At 48.4% G+C, this 19,805-nt stretch overlaps 1 protein-coding gene across 6 annotated transcripts in view; it reads left to right on the top strand.

The window, feature by feature from the left end:
- The window catches only part of AFAP1L2 (actin filament associated protein 1 like 2), a 71,474-nt gene that overhangs the window by 30,890 nt on the left and 20,779 nt on the right, over window positions 1-19,805 (top strand). For all 6 annotated transcript variants that reach the window (XM_063338206.1, XM_063338205.1, XM_063338207.1 and 3 more), the window contains exons 2-4: window positions 11,346-11,474; window positions 12,003-12,080; window positions 16,998-17,089. In XM_063338206.1, coding sequence (XP_063194276.1) covers window positions 11,346-11,474; window positions 12,003-12,080; window positions 16,998-17,089 — 299 coding nt within the window. The remainder of the gene's footprint in view (window positions 1-11,345; window positions 11,475-12,002; window positions 12,081-16,997; window positions 17,090-19,805) is intronic.

Raw genomic sequence — 19,805 nt, forward strand, 5'->3', positions numbered from 1 at the left:
TGTTCCTTACCAGCTAGCCGGCAGTTGTGAGGATGCGCATCTCCTTATGCCTGTGAGCACCAGAAAACGATCTGGAGGGCAGTTCCTGCTCATGAGATGCTAATCGTGTCCTTGATTGAATTGCTGCCAGTGCTGGAGGCAGAGCAGGGGACTAGCCAGGCAGCGCTTAGCGGTAAGTAATAGAGTTCCTTCAAGTTATTACTTTCATTAAAAGCTATTAATTTATTAGTGCCAACGCTTAACGATATTATGTTAACCTTTTGGATGGAAAACAGTGATGTGGCTTTGAGCAAGGGCAGAGTGGCCTGCCCTGGCCCCAGGGAGTTGGGCACAAGCTGCTGATCCCGAAAACGCTGCTGCCTGCTCATGCTGCTCCCCTGGGCAAGTGCTCCCCGAATAACCCAGGTGGGGAGGGATCCTCAGTTACTGAGGATGACATAAGTGTTCATTAGCATGTAATGCTGAGAAAAGAGAAATACCGTGCTGGATAAGTCATAGCCAAGCTACGAGGATGCCTCCAAAGCCTGTTAAGAGGGAGATGAAAGAGTCAAGTGTGAGTTCCAAAAAGCTCTGAGGAAGCTGAATTTGCTGGAAGGCTTGAACTCATTTATCAGCAGTTTCTTGTCACAGATTTTCTGCTGAAATCGTAAATGAAAATAATGATCTAACTCTTAAATCTGTGATGGGATTAGTGATACCTTCGGCATATTTATGTAATGGGTTTCAGAGATTTAATTCAGAGTATTGTTCCCAGTCTGGATAACTGGCTCTCATTCATGTAAACAAAATGCAAGACAGACAAAGTAAGAAAATCTTTTTTATCCGGTAAATGGTTGTTTTGCTGGTTTGAGAGCTGTCTTTCATTTCCCATGCCTCACAGTCAGGATAGAAAAGGAGAAGTTTTCCAATTCACATGATAAAAAAGAAACACCAGTCTTTGTCCTGGTTCTTCGCTGCCTCAGCCACCCTGGGCTCCTGTGGGGCCCTGCTGGGGAAGAAGGCAGAGGTGTGATACGGTTGTCCTGTCCTGAGCCTCCGCTTTCCCACCTGTGCATCTCCGAGTTTGACTTGCTGCTCCTCAGTGATGAGGCTCAAGTCCAGGGGACAGGTGGTGGCTTCTGCTAGTGGTAAAACAAGGTTTGTTCCTCAGTCCTGGCAGCTGTTTCGGTGCTTGCGTCTCCCATGCCTTGTAAGAGACTACCCTATGCAGCAAAGCAGCTGTGGGCAGTGGGACAGGTCCATCACCATGAGTCAAACCAAGAGCCACCCATTAGGTAGGTCACTGCAGAAGTTGCTTATCTCAGTAGGTAAATGTCCATGGCTTCTCTGATCCCTGCTCCATGAGTCTATCACATCGTGTGGGGCTCGGACCCATAGGGAGATGAACAGGATTTCACATTGTATCTCCTTGTGCTATGATGTGCAGCTCCAGCAGTCTGCATGGCACTGGTATCCTGACCCGGTATCTCCACTGGTTCTGTGCTGGTTTCCATATTATTGCATCACTTATCCCAGTATGCGCCTGGCTTATGAGACGTGTTGTATCACCATTTTTCCTCCGAGTATTGTCACCCATGTTACCTTCACGTGGTGGATGGGACCTGTGTTGGAAGAGTAATGTGTGTGCAGCCGTTGCATAAATTGGGCGGCTTGGGAGAGTCTCGCTTCTGAGGCTCTTCCCTGTGGGTGACACTTGTTTTCCCCAAGGCAGCCCATACTTGTTTTTATGAGTATTGGACAGAGAGGCTCTACTAAGAAAACATATTTGGGAGTTTCTTGGGCAACATGGATTAATAACACAGATACCAAATGGTACCAAAAACTTGAACCCCATTTGAAAACCTGTTGAGTGATGAAAGTAATGTTTGGGGTGTGAAGCAAGGCAGAGCCTCTGTTTCTCTGGAGCATCGCTGCAGCATTAGGAAAACATTGGTGTTTCCCCATAGGGCACGTGTGTCTCGAAACAGCTCATGTGGTGCCCAGCTGCTTTGGAAATCCACAGTGAACAGGGGAGCTCCCTGCTCCTGGGAGGCTGCTCTTCCTCCCTTGACTTCAGTGAAACTGTCATGTTGGAGGTGTGGGAGGGGAGTAAAGATGGCATCTCTTGAATGTAAGAGCAGGGACATCCAGCCCTGTCCTCAGGTCACCTTCTTGCATCAGTGCCCTCCTGGTGCATGTGGGAGGGTGGGCGGGAGCTGTGACCTCCTGTGGTGGCAGATGTTGGAGCCCTGCTGGGAGACACTCACTGAGCACTGGTGACTCATGGCAGGAGAGGGTTTGTAATTTGACCTCCGAAGTACAGCGTAGTCATTCCTAAGCCTTCCCTTTCCGCACCTCTTAACCCTTAAATGAAGTTTAGTAAATATTGGTTTGCTTTGACCCTTGTTGTTAGGAAAGGGCGTGAGCTTTGGTCCATGGTGATGTCTGTAGATTGCGGGATTTTTGGGGGGTGGTTTTGTTTGGTTGGTTTTTGAGCAAATTTGTCTGCTGATGATTATACCCTGGGATTCCAGAGAAAACTGATGGTTTGCGTATCGCTGCATCAACACTGCTCGGCGCCCTAGCTGCATGATGCTCCTTCCCGATGATGAGGTTCCCGGGTTGCCTTGAAGACGATGGCTAAGGCCTGCATGCAGTGTTTGGACAAAAGATTGAGCAAGCTTATTAAGAAAGAAGTCTAGCAATCAATAATGATGTTGCTGTAGACTCTACTAGCCTACCCTGATATACCTCAGGATACTTTTCAAACCTGTTTTTCCCCTGCACTAGTGCAATAGCCTTGTGTAGCCGTTCTCTTTTTCAGCTGTAGGAGCAGAGGCCCAGCCCTGGCTGTCATGGCCAGCATGGCTGGAAGAGCCCCTGGTGCAGAGGAAACAGCAAGGAAAAGACTGGGGACGCCAGGGCTCTGAGTCCGTCTTTCTCTCTGACCCCGGAGCTCTTGCTTTTGCTTTCTCAAACATAATTGCCTTCCCCTTCTGTTATGTTTCTATTGTTCATTGGAGAAATGATGCCATTAGATCAACAGAGAATGGTGGGAAAATGCTTTGATATGAGGCCTTCAGAGGGGGGGTGTGTGTGTGTTCATGTCTTCTCAAAAAAAACACAACCCTGTGTGTATCTGGCAGCTTCCTTTAATTTGTGTCTTGCCTGAGAGAAAGAAATCCATCTCCAAATATTTTTGGCAGTTAACCTCCTTTATTTGTATTGAAGTGGTACAAACTCTGGGGTGCTGTTCCAGGGCTGTCGTTCACCATCATTGTGATAGCTAATCTTGTTAGGATCTTGCATTTTCCCAGTCGCTGTTTTGGGAATGTGGTATCCCAGGCTTCCTTTTTCCATGGGAAAGATGGGTCCCGTGGCTGTGGTCTCTGGCAGGGATTAGGACAGCAGTGTACCCGCTATTCTGTAATGCAGAGGGGAGTGGAAATGTGTTTTCGTCTAGACGTATCCGTGCAGAGCAAGGAACAAGGATGATGCCAAGTCTCCCACAGCATTTTGACTGCAATCATGCTCCCTAACCGAGGATCCTTGGCAAAGACCTGAGCTGAGGCGCAGAAGCGTGTGTTGCCACCTTTGTGGAGCAGAGACCGCATTAAGGCAGAGGAGAACAAGGAGCGGGCGGCTGTGTGATGCCTCCTCAGGCTGGATTGGAGCAGTAGAGCCCCACATGTTTGTGTCACGTAGTTGAGGTTTTTTGCATGTTTCTCTTTCTTGAAAACAACTGTTTTATTTGATAAAACGCCTCTTGGTAGCCCCTGCCTGGATATAGCTATGCATGACATTAGAGAGCAAACAACGGATGTCCTTTAAGTTGCAGGTCAGGTGGTCACCAAGCCCCCAGTGAAGTCAGCTGTGCAGTCTTCTAAGGATCGAGGGATGGAGAGGAAAGCAAAACTTCACAAGACTGAAAAGAACCAATCTTAGCAGAAAGCTAAAGGAATAAGGGAGGGGAAAAACAGCAGAAAGGACTGTGGGGGGAGAAGAGAATCAATGGTGGTGACTTTAGAGGAAATTGTGTGTCTCTGTCATGCCACTGTAGGATTCAACTCTGGGGCTTGGCAGCAAACACGATTTCTGGTTTGTAAGAATTGTTGGGTTTGTTTTCCTCCCTGGTAGGAAGGGAGCTCGCTGGGGCCTACTCTTGGGGATATTTACCTTAGAAAGAGGACCCTCTTAAATATCCTGCCCTGCCTGACTTCGTCCAAATTTTTCTAATTGACAGTTATCTTCATTTGGTTTGATCCTTACTGATCCTCTTGGCCACTGCGCTGATGTTTCTTTAGTTGCTTCGCTGATGTTTTCCTAGGTGGGTTCTGCCCCAGCTGGAATTACTGTGTTACGCAAGTGATATGTGACCCGGTCCCCCGTGTGCTGAGGATGCAGCACTTCCCACGGCGACAGTCCCATCAACCCCAGGTCCTGGCACGGTTTTCCATGGCACTTTGATATGTCCCCGTTTGCTGATGGTACATGCATTGCTAAGCACCTGAGCAGAGACCTTTGGTGTGTAGCCTAGTAAAGCTTCGGGGATCCCCTGAGCTTGATGGGCACTCTGCTAATACGGCACGCTACAAAGGGAAGAGTTGCCAGCTTCTTTCAGATGTCATCTAACAAATTTGTTTGCTAGTGTGAGACCTCCAGTGACTCACCAGTTGTGCTGTCCTGGAAAGACTGAGACCCTTTGCAAAGACAGACGTCGCCGTATTGCCCCTGAAGTTTCATGCATATACCCTCTATTGCATATAATAAAGCAATACGGCACTAAAATACAAGACTGATTAGTAAATACTCCTTATGACACAGTGATTTTCATATTTTGCTTCTCTTCTCTCTTCCTTTTTTTTCTTAATTTTTCTTGGATGCTGTTTCCCACCTTCCAGCGGAGGAAAGAGAAGTCTGTTGTTTGCTCAGCTAACTGAAAAAAAAAGCTTTGTGTGCATTTTCTGCTGCCGTTTTGTTAAAGTTCAGAGTTCCTAGGTTAGAGCTGCTGCTTCTCAATATGGGTCTTGTTCAGGCTTCCAGAGCAGCCCACGCAGGGCTGCTTGGGTTCATCTGCGCAGTTCACAGCCCACAACCAACGAGACACATTGTTTGCCTCCCTCCTTCCATGATTCATACTTTGCAACAAAGAGGAGCCTAATGCTCCCAACGCGAGTGTGAAGCCAGGCGGTACTGGATTTTAGGTACATCAATAGAGGCAGTCTGGGTGGGTTTTCTTTCTGTCTGTCTGTCTGTCTTCCTTCCTTGTGAGCACTCATTATGTCTGAAAATCAGACAGTTTTGTGACGGTGGTCATAAATGTCTGATACTTGTCTGGTTTAATAGGGAAACTATGATAGGAGGTCTCTAATTTTACAGTTTCCTTATTCTGAGGAATTTTAGCTTGTCTCGGGTTTGTGAATCTTGCCTCTTATTTTGTTTAATCTAGCAGTGATTCTCCAATGAGAAAGTTCACTGTTCCCTGGAAGCTTGGTGGTTCGTTCTTTTTTATGGGTGTTTTTTTTTTTTGTCCTTTTTCTTTCCTTTGATAAACACAGCATCATTTTGCTTTGGGGAGGTTTCTTCTTTTTCTACAAATATTTATATACTTATAGTTATTTTTCTGTGGAAAAAAAAAAAGGAGGAGTTTCAACTGGACAACAATGGGCTGGGCTTCTTATTCTTTTTCCAGCTAAAAGAAGGAAGGCTGGACAGTCATTGCAGGTGCAAGCGTGGGAAGCGAAGCCTGGTTTCTGACGATCAAAACCAAGCTGATAAACTTTAGTCCACGCTTGTCAGCTTTTTTTTTTCTCCCTACTCATCATCCTGGGTGAATGCTGGTGGGGTCTCCGCGTGGTGGGGATGTGTTTTGGAGGAGCAGCCTTCTGGGGTTCAACAGGGATGTTGGTTCCTCCTGGCGCTGTGTCTGGATGAGCCGTTCACCACGCGTCCTTCCTTGCAGAAGGGACGAAGCATTGCTGTACCCTTTTCTCTCCTGCTCCTCTGCAGGACCCTGAAGCCGACAGGATGAGGAGGGTTGGTTTGCCTGAGGAAGGATCCGCTTTGCTATTTTGGAAGGCAGCCCCACGTTGGGGGTCATCCAGCTGTTACAGCTGTCACCATCCACACATCTGCCTTTCCTCACAGCTGGGGAGAATGGCCTTCTCTAGCTGTCATCATGGGCCACTTTTCCCCCTTGCAAAGGCCGACTGTTACTGTAAGACTCCAAATTAGCCGAGGAGGCCTGGGCTGGGAGCTCCTGCTCCGCTGACAGCACTCGCTATTCAGCAGCCTGAATGCCGTCTCTGTGCCCGCCCGTCCCCTCTGCACGCTCGTCAGCTGCCCTATTGATTTAATGCGGCGACGGAAAAAAGAAACCAGGGCACGAAAGGAACTGCTTTCTGCCAAAGCAGCCCCTGGGGAATCCCAGTGCTGCCAGCCGGGGCTGGTCAGCGGGAAATGGGGGACGAAAGGCTGCCGTGGGATGGCCTGAGTGGAGGAGGGTCTTGGGGGCACCTGAAGATGCCTCTCAGGAGCCCCTCCGCTCCTGCGGCCTGACGCTTGCATGAGTCACAGCGCTCTTATCAGTTTCACTATCTCTGGACTTTCCAAGGCTTTTGAAGCGAAATCTTGGCATGCCACAGGCTGCAGGTATTTACCAGGTGCCTGAATCTGTGGTGTTTGCCAGCAGCTCAGCCCAGCCCCTTCGAGGAGGGGTGAAGCTGGAAGTACCAAACCCAGATCCTGCTTTTGGCAAGAGGTTGGGAAATCTCCCAGCGCTTCCGCATCCAAGGAAGGGTCGTTTGGGAGTGAGATCTGCCAGCTGGGACACAGGAAAACTGGGTTGTATTCCTCATCTCCTGGAGAATACGCCCGTATCCTTGGACGGATCGCTTAATCTCTCTGTGCCTTGGTTTCCTGTTAGCAAATGATACTCCTTATCTTTCACCTCTCATCTTAGTGGAGGAAAGAGTTTGTCTTTTAGTATGTATCTTATTACAGTTCTTTGTCCGGTGGCTGGGGCCCCTCTACCTTCATAAAATAAATAATTGAATTTAGATTAAATGGTCTAATATAATCCTGCCCAGTGGTTACTAAAACATTTGAATGGAAGTTCATTCTGAGCCTGTCTTTCCATTTCCTCATAAGGCCAAGACATGAAGTAATTAGATGTAGACATAGGTTGTTATTGTAGCACAATGACAAAGATCGGTGGTTATTGGTAGGAATGGCTTTTTTAATCTAGTTTAATGGTCATTTACCTTTCAGTGACCTTGATGTCAGGCAAAATTGGCAGCTCTTTTGCAAGGAATGTGCTTCCTCAATGGGGCTTTGCAAGCTGCTGCATTTTTGGCTCTAGCTTCACATGAACTAGGATAGACAGCACCGCAATGCAAGAGACTTTCTGTCTGCAAAGAAAGGCTGTAGACTCCTGCCAAAAGAAGCCCTTTTCAGTGCCGTCCTACTGCCGCTGAATTGCTGTCGAAACAGATCAGTTGTGTTTCAAGCAATGCTTTGCTTATTGCTGCGACCAAAGCTGCAACCCTCAAAGAGGGAGTCTGCTCTGGTCAGAGGGCTGCCCAGGAGATTCTGTGAAAAGGGTTTGCATTGCCTTAGAGTAAAAGAGGGAGAATATCTCTCACCCTCCACTTAAGTGCACGCAAGAGGAGCTGGTAGTTCTGGTTGTAACCCCCTACAAGTCCTTATTACAGTAAAGATGTGATATTTCTATACACCTTAAAGTTCAGTCCTTTCAGTGGTGGTCATCCACTCACTGCAGATGCAAATCAGCCAAGTTTTCTGTTTACTACGATGATCCTGCACCACTCCCCATCACATGTTGCAAAATCCTCATGGTTTTATCAAGTGGCTGATACCTGTGGCCATGGAGAAAAGCAGCATGATCTGAGCTGTGCTGCACTATCTAATGGTACCCTGTACGTGTGGCCATGCTTTGTAAGGAGATGGAGTAGGTCATATCCTGGGACTTGGGAGGACTGGATTCAGTAGAGGTATTCACAGTGACCCTGGCTAACTCTCGTAATTCTTCTAGGACAGTCTTAACCTTAGAGGTCATCTCCTGTTTTCCATGAAGTAGGCTGAATTTTTGTAAGTGCTATGGAAGTATTTATTTGAGATGGTGTCAGAAAGATTACTTGAATCACATTGTAATTGAGGGTTCACAAAGAAGTGCTACAACAGTTGAGACGAGTAATGTAGGAGGTTTCTCAAAAGCATCTCTGAGAATTGCACTGATTTGTGGCTCTGGCTTCTGTCTACTTCTGATCTCTCATCCTGCTGCTTGCAGACATTTGATTTTGCAGATGTGTTCCTTGCACCTGTAACTATTGCCCTGCAGAGCAAGCCTGCCTACGGGAATCATCTCTTTACATGCTCTCATTTCTAAACTGCTAAGATAAGGAGAGCAAAACAATGCACCTTGGAGGGAGAGCCACTTGTTCCAGGCTGCTTTGGATAACCACCAACCTGGTTTTACCATGAGCGTGTTCAATGCCTCATCGCCACAGCATGAGATCAAGCAGTAGCTTCCAGCGTTCAAAATCCTGAGACGGTTTGACGTATGTGGGCTCTCAAGTGTTTTTAGTCCTATTCACCTGCTGGGACCTGCTGCGATTCTTGCTCGCAGAGAGGATCTTATAGACTCCCATTGTAGTAATTCTTCTTCTCACGTTCATCACTCCAATAAATATTGGCTCGTTCTCCTTCTGATAGGAGAGAATGAATGGTCGCATTCATTTCAGTGGCAGTTTATTTTAGCAGGTATCAGGTTTGGATTGGGAACATCCAGCTGAGATCAAAGCGATACTTGCATAGAAGCAGATGGTTTATATGCTGCTTCTTGCTGAAGAAGAGCAAAATTAATCTCTCTTGAGTCCCTGAAGCCTGAACCCATTGAAGTCTGACAAAGTCTTTCCGCTGACCTCTGTGGCCCCAGGATCATGTCCTAAATGAATTGCTTTGAGTCACTAGAAGTCTGAATTCAGCTTTGGTGGGCTGGAAAATGTAACCTCTACTGTATGGGCTGCGCTATTCATAAGAGCTCGGCCCTGTGTGTGTGCTAGCTGTGCATGCCTGGGAGAAGAATAAAGTCATTTTCTGCAGTCGTGGGGGTGGAGGAGGGAATGGGAATTATACCCCTTTCCCTGCAAACATGGTATCGTGACTTCCACGCGGGCAGCTGTTGGGAGCTGACCCACTTCTGAAGCTTCACATTAAGATTCAGTATTTTTTGTGCTGTTTCTTCTCATATCATCCCCGACACATAAATGTCCTGTCCACCAGGATGAACTAATAGGAACATACATTTAGGCCTGACCAGCAGGAACTGACCTCAATTTAAATTTTCTCAAGTGGGATGCCAAAGCACATGAGCAAGTATAACGAGGCTGTGATTTACCCCAGCGGAGTTTCCTTAAACTTAAAAAAAGCAAGGTCCTTGAAGCTTGAGAGAAGCCGGTTGTGAGTGTGTTTGACACCAAATGCTCACAGTTCATTGTTTGATGATATCAGTGACATGTAATCTTGTCGTCACCAAATACTACCTGTTTCCTTACAGTTTATTTCTTGAATCAAGAAATCACTTCTTGAAGGGATTCTTGATTTCTCTGGTTTGCAGTGGTTTATAGATGGGCAAAACAGCAGCTAGCGAAAACACTCAAGTTCATGCAGCATGATACAGGCATTTTCCATTCCCTACTCGTCCTAAAGCAGACCACAAGAGAATTAATTTGATGTAGCAGGTATAAAAGGAAGTGTAAAGAACTAAAAATTGGCAGGTTCCTCTGGAGCCATTATTGATTGATCCGGAGTCATTACACTGTTTTACAGTCAAGCTAGTGAAGGTTAATACAGTTTGAGAGCAGTAGCATGTTATTCAATTAATAGCTAGCAACATACACCTTTACAGAGCAATTTATGCTTTATTTATCAATATTCTAACATGTATTCATCTGAGAAAGGGTCTCCTGGTGGCTAAAGATCAGGGAGTAAGGCAGTGATGGCTCTCTCCTGGTCTTACGCAAATGTTCTTTGTGACCTTCGAGGTGATAGCACTTAAACTAGATATGCTTCAGATGTTTTGCCTTATAAAACCAAAAAAATTAACACTTTTCCAGCTCATTGGTGTGAACTGTGACTCACAGGGGTACCATGGGAACACACAGCGTGGAAATGCTGTAAGTAAAGGGAACGGAGCATTGCCCCAGTTAAATTATCCGTATGTCACATTCCTTGGTGGTGCGCTGAGGAGTCACAGCCTGGTTTGCAGCCTGGTGGGGACAAAGCCAAGCTTGGGTGCCCGCATCCCCCAAAGCTCCTCAGCATCAGGGAGTAATGGAGTGGGGGAGCCTCCAAAGGGGAGGAATGGCCCTGGCTGGGTTTCCTGTGCTTTTTCCCACACACCGTCATTCTTGCGCGGCGCTTCCTCTCTCCACATAATACCCTGTTATTTCCTCCCTGGAATGGGCTCCTGCCACTGCTGCTAATTAGTCCACGATAAACTTCAGCATGAACAAAAGCAGGCAATTAAACGCCTGTTGCTTCACCGTGAGCCCCGTCAGAGAAGTGATTTGTCGGTGGCAGAGCTGAGTAGCACCTCCTCGGGAGGAAAACAAGCCTATTAGCCTGGCTGAGCCGTCGGTCGGGGCTGGGGAGCGGTGTGTCCGAGTTGCTTGTTGCAGGTATGCAGGGATGTCTTTGGTACAGCTGGTTTTCCTGGCAGTTTCCAAGATGCTGCTTAGTCTTGGGCCTTCAGTTCCAGGTGGTACAATGATCTCTGTGGTCAAAACCCAAGCAAGTCAGCTTGAGAAATTACTGAATTATGAATTACGTACGTGTTGTTTTTTTGGTCTTTTTTGGGGGACACATACGTGAATGTTTTCAAATCATTACAGATAGGGAAATAAGGAGGAGGCTTGGAAAGAGAAACCAGGAAGCAGAGTCTTTGGTAGATCCAAATCCAGATGAGGTTTGAATGATGTTTGCCAGGACTCAAGATTCAAGTGTCAAGATCTTGCCTAGCTGCTTTTGTGTAATCTCAGCCCTAGCGCTCAAAATCCCTCCAGGCTTTTCCCCTCCTTGAGGAAAAAGTACTATGGGAAGAAGAATAAATGTTTACATGGGATTTTACTGGTGTGTGAATAGACAGAGGGAAGTTGGAGCCTTATTGGCTTTGTGACACACTTTCTTTTCAAAACTAGAGGGAGGGTTTAAGCTGGAAAACTAAATACGAATTATTCCTGGGCAGAAAAACACAGAGGATCTTGGAAAATTCAGAATTAATGTATGTCCTCTTTTGAACTGTCACCCAACTGCTTTGCCAACAGTTGTCTCTGTTGCTGTTGTAGCTCTCGAGCAGCTGCTCACAGAACTTGAAGATTTTCTGAGGATACTGGACAAGGAGAACTTGAGCAGCACTGCCGTTGTGAAGAAGAGCTTCCTCTCTGACCTCCTGCGGGTCTACACCAAGTCCAGTGGTACGGGCAAGGAAACCGAGCATGGGGCGATGGGGTCTCGTGGGAACTGCTAACGGGGTCTTGAAGCAACATTTTCTTGGAGGCTGGTGGGAGACGGAGACATGAAAATTAGAAGGAGAAAATGAAACAGAGGTTATTTTTGCAGTGACCTCTAATTGTTTATGTAAAATTACTATAGTTATGTGTCTAGCTTTACGAGCAAAGGATTCCCAAGATTCCTGATACTTTCTGTTTTCCTTATTAAACCTTAAGTTTATTTAATCCACTTTGTAAGATACACAGGATGTACTGTTTGGCCAAGCTAATGTTTAAGTAGAAATTTTAACTTGTGGAATTTCCTGACTATAACGCATTTAATTTTTCCACTTTTTATTATTGCTGGGGTTTTTTTCTGCACATTGCCTCAACCAATGTACTCTTCCCAAAATGTACTCAACAGAGATGCTTTTTACATCTGTCTTTGCGGAAAGACTTAGCAACGTGAAAGCAGCAAGTGGGTAAGGAGATCACTTTTCCCTTTGGTTGCAGGTGGCGATGAGGAATACATTTATATGAACAAAGTGACCATCCATGAACAGCAGGGTGACCAGGAGAAACAAGACAAAGGTAATGAGGTGAAGATTAATGGTTACCTCCTATCCAACGGGGCGACGAAGGCACGTGTCGTTAGACCCTTGCTTTACTGGGAACGGTGGAGGCCCCTCTGGCAGCTCTGAGGGACAAGGTAGTTGATGGTGTGGAAGGACTGCAATTTTCATTACATTCCTTTGGAAATCATGGTCCTTGCCAACACTGTGAGGTTATTCCTGGAAGTAGCACTTTGGAGAGCGTTATTTTGGGATAAAAATGTTGCCTTCTAAGGCTTGCAGCTCCAGTGCCTGAAATATTTAAGGAAGCCCTCATGTTTCCTTTGGCCACAAAACATGTCACTTCACCTCTTTGAGACCTTGAAAGCATGTGTCGTCTTTAGCGTGTTGCTCTGCCCTAGCCCAGAGGGTCTGCAAGGCAAGTTCCCAGGCGCAGCCTGCACCCTCGCCATCTGCACAGGCAGAGGACCATCATCTCCCGGGGGATGCAAGAGTTCTGTGGTGTACAAGCCAAGAAATTAAACCTAGATAAAATACTCATTTCCAATTTAGATTTCCCAGATTTTGAATTTGTAACATGGGAATGAGCATAACCCTCTAGAAATGTTCTTGGTCTTTGAAGTTCATCACAGAGGCTGTTTTTGATAAATTGCCTGGAGTGAGGTTATTACTGACACACATCTCCTTAACGTACACATAGTCAGAGGCTGACCCTACCCCACAGTTTCTGATCCAAATAGATGAGACAAGAGGACGCATCCGTGCAGCCTGCTGTTGGCCTGCTGGTCCTGCAATAGTTGGGATAGCTCCATTTCCAGAGTTGTTTGGTTTGGTTTTATTGTTCTGTGGTGGGTTGCTTTGGTTGGTTGGTTTGCTTTGTTTTTTAAACTACCTGCAGCTGAATTTAGATTAACTTCAAATAGCCCTGAAGACAGGATATCCTCCCAGATTACGCGTGCAGCCCCAGTGTGATCTCCAGACAGGGCCCTCTGGGTGATGCTGTAATGCTCCATAACAGGATCGTGCAGCCTCCCAGTAGCTCCTGGTGGCTGAACAGAGACAGAAGCTTCTCTTTATATACGTTCTCCTTTGGGTGGCTAAAACACGACTTGCACTGATCCACCATGCTGAAACACGGGGGCGTATTTCAGACAATTTATTTTTAGAGTTGGTTCTTTTATTTCAGACTTTTCCCTATCAAGGCCATGAGCCTACCCACTCAGTCGCTCCCTGTGGGACCTGGCGCTTCTCTCTTTCCCTGTTTTCAACAGCCTCCCTATTCCAAGTAAAACTTCTGAGATATTTGGAAACGCTGAAGTCAGTGAGACACATGTATGGGATCTTAGCCATAGCTGCAGCTGGATGTACAGCCCTGATCCTGCCTCTGTAACTGCACAGGGAGTTCTGTGTCTGCCTGGCCAGAAGTGGGACCTGCAGGTTCAGAGTTGGCAGATGGAGGGGGGCCTAATATCCACTGGTGCTAGGGGGTGTGATATGGATCCCCCAGTGATTATGCAGCTCCCTTGACCCCTTTTACCCACTGCCGCTCGGTGCACTGTGTTTCACTGAAAGCCTTTGGTGGGATGTGGTGACCATGCTTTTGTGGCTGAGGTCAATAGGACCTCCCATGCCCTGTGGGTAATACGTTGGCTCTAGAAGTCCCCTCTGCAAACCTTAAAATGTGCTATTTCTGCAAAAAACATATTTCGCTCACTACTTCCAATTCCGTCAGTAAGGATTTAAGCTAAACACGCTCCTTTTGAGGTGCCTTTTTATGGTACAGCAATTGAATTCACTGCAGCGAGTGATGAAGGCACCATCGCTTACTTAATCTGATTTACTTGAGAAACACGGCAAGTCTCTACCTTGGAAATCCATGGGACTCTTCAGTGAGCCGAATGCCATCTCCTTGTGGAAGTCAGCACAGAGGGATTGAGGTGTGGGAGCCTGGGAGGTGGGACCAATGTGCAGTGTAGGCCTCCTGGTGGTGGACACTGTGATCCTCTTAGCCCAAATACCAGGAGGGATTCACTTTCACAAAGAACAGAGAGCACTGATAAAAAACAGTTTGCACAGAAGCGAAATTTAGTAGGCTTTTGGCTATTTTTTTTTTGTTCCTTCCCTATTCTAAATTCTCTCCAAATTCCAGGGTTTAGAGAGACATCTTTATGAGAAGACACCTGCAAAGTGTTAATGCTTGTCTAGGAAAAAAGTACTCCTTTCCTTCCCCCCCAGTACGGAAACAGTCTGTGATTTGTGGTGCTGACGTGTGTAGCGGGAGAAGGAAGGGGTACGTATGTGCAGCACGTGCTGTGTGGACTTCCCATAGAGAAAGCATGCCCCCAACATAGGATGGACATAGACCTGTTGGAGCGAGTCCAGGGGAGGCCACGAAGATGATCAGGGGGCTGGAGCACCTCTGCTGTGAGGACAGGCTGAGAGAGTTGGGGTTGTTCAGCCTGGAGAAGAGAAGGGGACACCTTGTAGCCACTTCCAGTACCTAAAGGGGCTACAGGACAGATGTGGAGGGACACTTTATCAGGGAATGTAGTGATAGGATAAGGGTAACGGTTTTAAACTGAAAGAGAGGAGACTTAAACTAGGTGTTAGGAAGAAATTCTTTACTGTGAGGGTGGTGAGACACTGGAATAGGTTGCCCAGAGAAGTTGTGGATGCCCCATCCCTGGAAGTGTTCAAGGCCAGGCTGGATGGGGCTTTGAGCAGCCTGGTCTAGTGGGAGGTGTCCCTGCCCAGGGCAGGGGGGGTGGAACTAGATGAGCTTTAATGTTCTTTCCAACTCTAACCATTCTATGGTTCTATTAGGTGCCTGTCCCCATATGCTGGGCACAGTGATAGCTGCCCTCTGCAACCTCAGAACAGAAAACCCCATAACATGTCCTAGGGGCCTTTCAGGATGAAGGTTAAGGGGGGGGTTTCCCACACAGAGCCTGAAAATCAAAGCTCCATTGCATCCTACTCTGCTCTTCAGCTGGAGTACATGGGTGTGTGTCTATGGAGGTGGGCAGGTTTCCAGCAGGGTGAGGACCAAAGCTGTGGTCTCCGTCCCATGCTCCAAGGTTGGTGGGAGGAGGCGGAACTGCTGGTACAGAAATGAAACAGCATTTTCCTGGCATGCTGAGGTTCAATGGGATGATTGCTAGGTTTGCTGTAGAGTCCAGAACAGATGGCCACTACTTGCGAAGGGTTTGGCAGTGGTTTTTGCTGTTGCAGTTTCTCCTCTGTGGAGCTGAGCATGGGAGGTTCTGCCTGGCGCAGGAGGATGTCAGTTGGCCTCTCAGTTTCTCCCTGCCAAAGAGGCCCCTATAAAGTTCCCTGTGTGGACAACTGTGAGTGTGGAGATAATCCCCTCTTGGGTGGTAGCCCAAGGGCTTTAGGAAATCTCAGACTTGTTTCCGGTCCTTCCAAAAGCAGCAATGGCCTCAGCAGCTGCTGTTGATGGAAGGTGTCTGCCCTCAAAGCACCATCTCCTTGGTGCTTTACAGAAAAGGCCAACCTCCAACAGCAGCCTGTAGAACCTTACAAGACATCCAGCAGCCCTTCTTGTGAGGCACAAACAGCTGCTTGGCATCGGTGTCCATTGATCCATGGGTCTCTGCGTCCTCCTGTCTCACTGAAGTTAGCCAGTGGTGATGACCAGACCTGTGTCACAGGGAGCGGTTTGTCACGAGCGATGTGTTTTGAGCTCTTGCGCCGTCAGGCCGGGAGCTGGCTGCAGCCTGGCAGGGTAGAGCTGTCATCGTGGCTTCCAAGCCCCAGACGTGAACAAAGTAATGTGGTTTCCAGCTTCTATTTTTAAAGCCCAGAAATATGCAGCAAAGTTCCTGCCCGCGTCTTCCGAGCGCAGTGCTGACCGCTGCTGGGCACCACGCGATGCCTTGGCGGTTTCTGTGTGTGCCCGAGGAATGTGGCTGGAGCATCAGCAGGTGACGCAGGCAGCTAGAGCATCCACTCCCTGCAGATTTGGGACCCAGTTCCCTTTTAATTTGCTGGACTTGCAATATCTGAATACCTTAGCCTCATTTCTCCCAAAGTATTTGGCAAGAGACGCTCTGCAAAAGGAGCTTCCCCTCTGCACAGTATAATGCCTTCAAAGTTCTTCCTTTTTCAGCCGTTTGGCGCCTTGCTCCCACTTGTTCCTGAGCGTTGCTGCATTGTGCTGTCTCGGAGGTCATGGGATTTGGGCACTTGTTTGAGGCCACCCAGGAGTTCTGTGGTGGGGGAAGAGGGACTGAACACAAGTTGTCTGAGCCTTTGCCGTACCCTCCAGCTACTGAATCACTCTGCATTCAGCTGCTTGGAAAATCTGACTTTCCAGAGGCAGACGCAGATCGCCTGGAGCGGTTCTGCTGCCATATGCCCTTTCACATGTTTGGCCTGGGCTGCTTCGAGAGCAAGTCTTCCTTCAATAGCAATTAAATTACTGTTCCTGGCTGGCTCTGATAAACCATCGTGCAGCAACCTTTGCGGTTCGCTCTGGGAGCAGGGTGGCATTAGCTCCAGTTTTCTGGAAAGGCAGCCGAGGTGGGGACAGTCACCGATCTGTCCGCTTGCAGCAGCAGGGATCGGAGCTAGCAAGGGCTGAAGTGCTGTGGATTTCCAGACACTGTGTAGTGTCTGCCCACGCTGCTTCTCAAGACCCTTTAAAGTTTCAGCAGTGGGTCTGGGCTTCACAGTTTTCCCTCCAGAAGGAAAAAAACTGCCCCAAAGCCAGAGGCCAGTTCTTTCGCTGGGTCTCCAAGTGCCACATTCCTGGGTATGGCCTGAAATGACATGGTGGCCCTGCAGCGCTGCCTGTAATTGTCACTCTGGTTCTTACTTGAAATAGCACCTCGCTGTTCCTGCACAGACCCGGGTAGCAAGCGCTCTGCTGGGAAATGCCACGTGCCATCGATATAATTGTGTTTCTGCCTTGCAGCGCTGGATCGGAGAAACTCCTTGACCAATGGAGACTCAGGACTGCATTCGTCCCCTCCTCAGAAGAGCCTCCCGGACCTCCCCCCTCCAAAGGTAGGCTTTGCAAATCCTTTGCTTTTTTGCTGCCCAGCCCTCAGCCTGTGCAGATGAACCCTGTAGCCTTCACTCTCATTACGTACTGCACAGCACGGGTACATGGAGAGACCTCTGCCTGTGTATGTTAGCGAGACTAATAGTCCCGGTGAGCTTTATTTAAAAAAAAAAAAAAAAAAAAAAGAAAATTTAACCAGGGGGGCTCCCTATTGTATGAATTTCCAGCTATTTGTTTGATGTGTACGAACGCTGCAAGTCAGTGTATGGCTGGTGGCCCACAGGGTGGCTGCGCTCCCAGGGCAGCTGGGCATCCAGAAACCCCTCTGGATCTCAAAGCTCATGCACAGATGGAGCAGGCAGCAGTGGGAGCCTTGGGCTTCCCATGTGTGTGCAGGAGTTCTGCGCAAAACGGGCTGTTCCCTGCTGGGGAAACCCACACCCATCGCGTGGCGATCCAGGCTCAAAGGAGGAAGAGAACTGAGGTTTTCCAAAGAAACAGAGGTGAGGCTTCCTTTTAACTGTTGTTATGGAAATATTCCCCACACTGTAAACCAGCTTTTCCCGGGCCACTGGTGTGAACTTATAAAAGCCAGAATTCCTTTGGCGGTGGGGCAATCCCCAGGCAGCACCAGGATCTCCTTTGCCAGCAGAGCCGTGAGCAGTTTGGCCATTGGCAGAGAAGATCAGGTTTGCTTCCAGTTGAAGCGCCCGCTGTTGTCTGTGCATTGGGTGACCGTGCCGAGCTTTATGCTGGTTGTACATCCCCGTGGGTCTGTGAGGAGTTGCCAGCACTGTAGATTTTCCTGTAGGGCAGCTATAAATCTGGTCAGGGTCCAGCTATAAATCTGGTCAGGGTCCAGTTAGAAATCTAGCCAGGGTCCAGTTCAACACCATCAGCTTCCAGTGGGATTTCGTCTCTGTGCCAGCAAGCCAGCCCGGCTGTCCTCAAGAGACATGGGTCATCCTTGAGACCCCGGATGTTGCTGCTCAGTAGTTGATCCAACGTGGGAATCGCTGTAGCTGGGATGTGAAAGGAAAGGAGAGCAGGGAGCCGTGCATGGGGAGGAGGGAGAGGCGTGGAGGAGGACGGGGCGGTGCATCCGTCAACCACGGAGAAGCGTCTGCTCCTTTCCCAGGAAGGAGGATGCAGGGTGAGGCCCCAGGACTTCTACCGAGAAGGGGCTATGTGGCTCAGCTGGAGTTAGCTGGAGCTGGGAAAACAAGGGAGTAGGACGGGATGCAGCTGGTGAACCCTTGGATGCAGTGCAGTTGTCTGCTGGGAGCTGCTCCAGCCCTGGGGGGCTCTGCCCACACAGCTGGACAGGGATACGGCGCTGGAGCTGGAGTTGCCTGGGAGCAGTGACCAGAGCAGGAATTGCTGTCTGGCTTTGGTTTTCTCAAAGCCAGAGGGGGTGGTGGCCATGGCAGGGAGGTGGGCAGGAGGACAGCAGTGCGGTGAAATGAAGGCACCACCAGGGGAGCAGCCGCCAGGTGTCCCCAAGGCATCTCTGCTTGTGCTTGGTGCAGCCCAGCTTTCTGATAGGGCAGTCAGGAAATTAAATGAGGGAATTAGAAAAATAGAGTCTTGGATGTTAGCTGAGAAGGGTACCTAGGCCAACCATCTTCTCCCAGGCCTGTGCTGGGAACTGGCTTCTTACCTGCTTAGCACTGGAGCTAACCTCCCTTGGATAAAGCAACCAAGTACCTCCTCGCTGTGAGCATCTGAGTCTCAGTGAGCTGTTGGCAGCAAAGCTATCTGAGCATACGTCCAGGGGTGGGGCTGGGGAGCGCTTTAATGTGGTCCCAGATAGCGTGTGGAAGTTGCTGCTGTGGGGAAACAAATCTTCCCTGTCCGTGTTTGCCATTCCTGGTGCGGGCAGGAGCCATGGCCACCTGGGCAGTGGAGGAGAAAGCACAAGTCTTTACACAGAAACAGGGAGATTAGGAGAGGACCTCAGAATATATCTATTTTGGCACTGTGGAGTTTTCTGTGGTTTGGTGATGTTAAAGCACCCTGTGCTGTTGCTCTATGCTTGCCTTTAAGGCACAGGAGAAATTTGGTGATAAACTCTGCACAGCAGATTGTCCCCAGTATTTACTGACACCAACAGTCAATAGGCAACCCGACAGGGGTGGCCCAGCTGGATCCCACTGATTTCTTTGGATTTGTCCCAAAGCAACCTTTAAACAATGAGTCCTGCAGGCTGCGGCTCAGACATCGGTGACCTTTACTCTGCGGTAGCCCTGGCAGCTCCGCCGCTTTCCGCAGCCGTCCACTGAGAAAGTCACACGGTGCGGATGCAGATGCCCAAGATGGTTTGATTTGCATGCTCCGTTGTGCTATAACGCAACAGGCAAATGTTCTGCAAGGACCAGCCTGGGTTAGATAACACAGCATGTGCTCTTTGGCTTAAGCTAGAGACAAAACAACTCCACGCCTTTAGAGAAGAGAAGAGAAAAAATAGCTTCTGGGGCAGCTGAGGTGCAGTCCCACCTAGTCCCTGTTGGCTTCCATTGTCTGTAGGAAACAAAACAGAGCAGCCCCTTTCCCCGCTCCCCTCCTTCCCTGACACTTGTGGGACAGTGTCAAATAAACCCACAGCGTTTCTTTGTGTAGGCAATTTGTTTATGGTCGTAGCACAATGTGAGCTGGCTACACGCAGGAGGCCACCACAGATGGCAATTGCAGATGCATTCTCTGGCCAAAGAAGGGATT

Source organism: Chroicocephalus ridibundus, chromosome 6 (assembly GCF_963924245.1).
Source record: "Chroicocephalus ridibundus chromosome 6, bChrRid1.1, whole genome shotgun sequence".
Taxonomy (NCBI): Eukaryota; Metazoa; Chordata; class Aves; order Charadriiformes; family Laridae; genus Chroicocephalus; species Chroicocephalus ridibundus.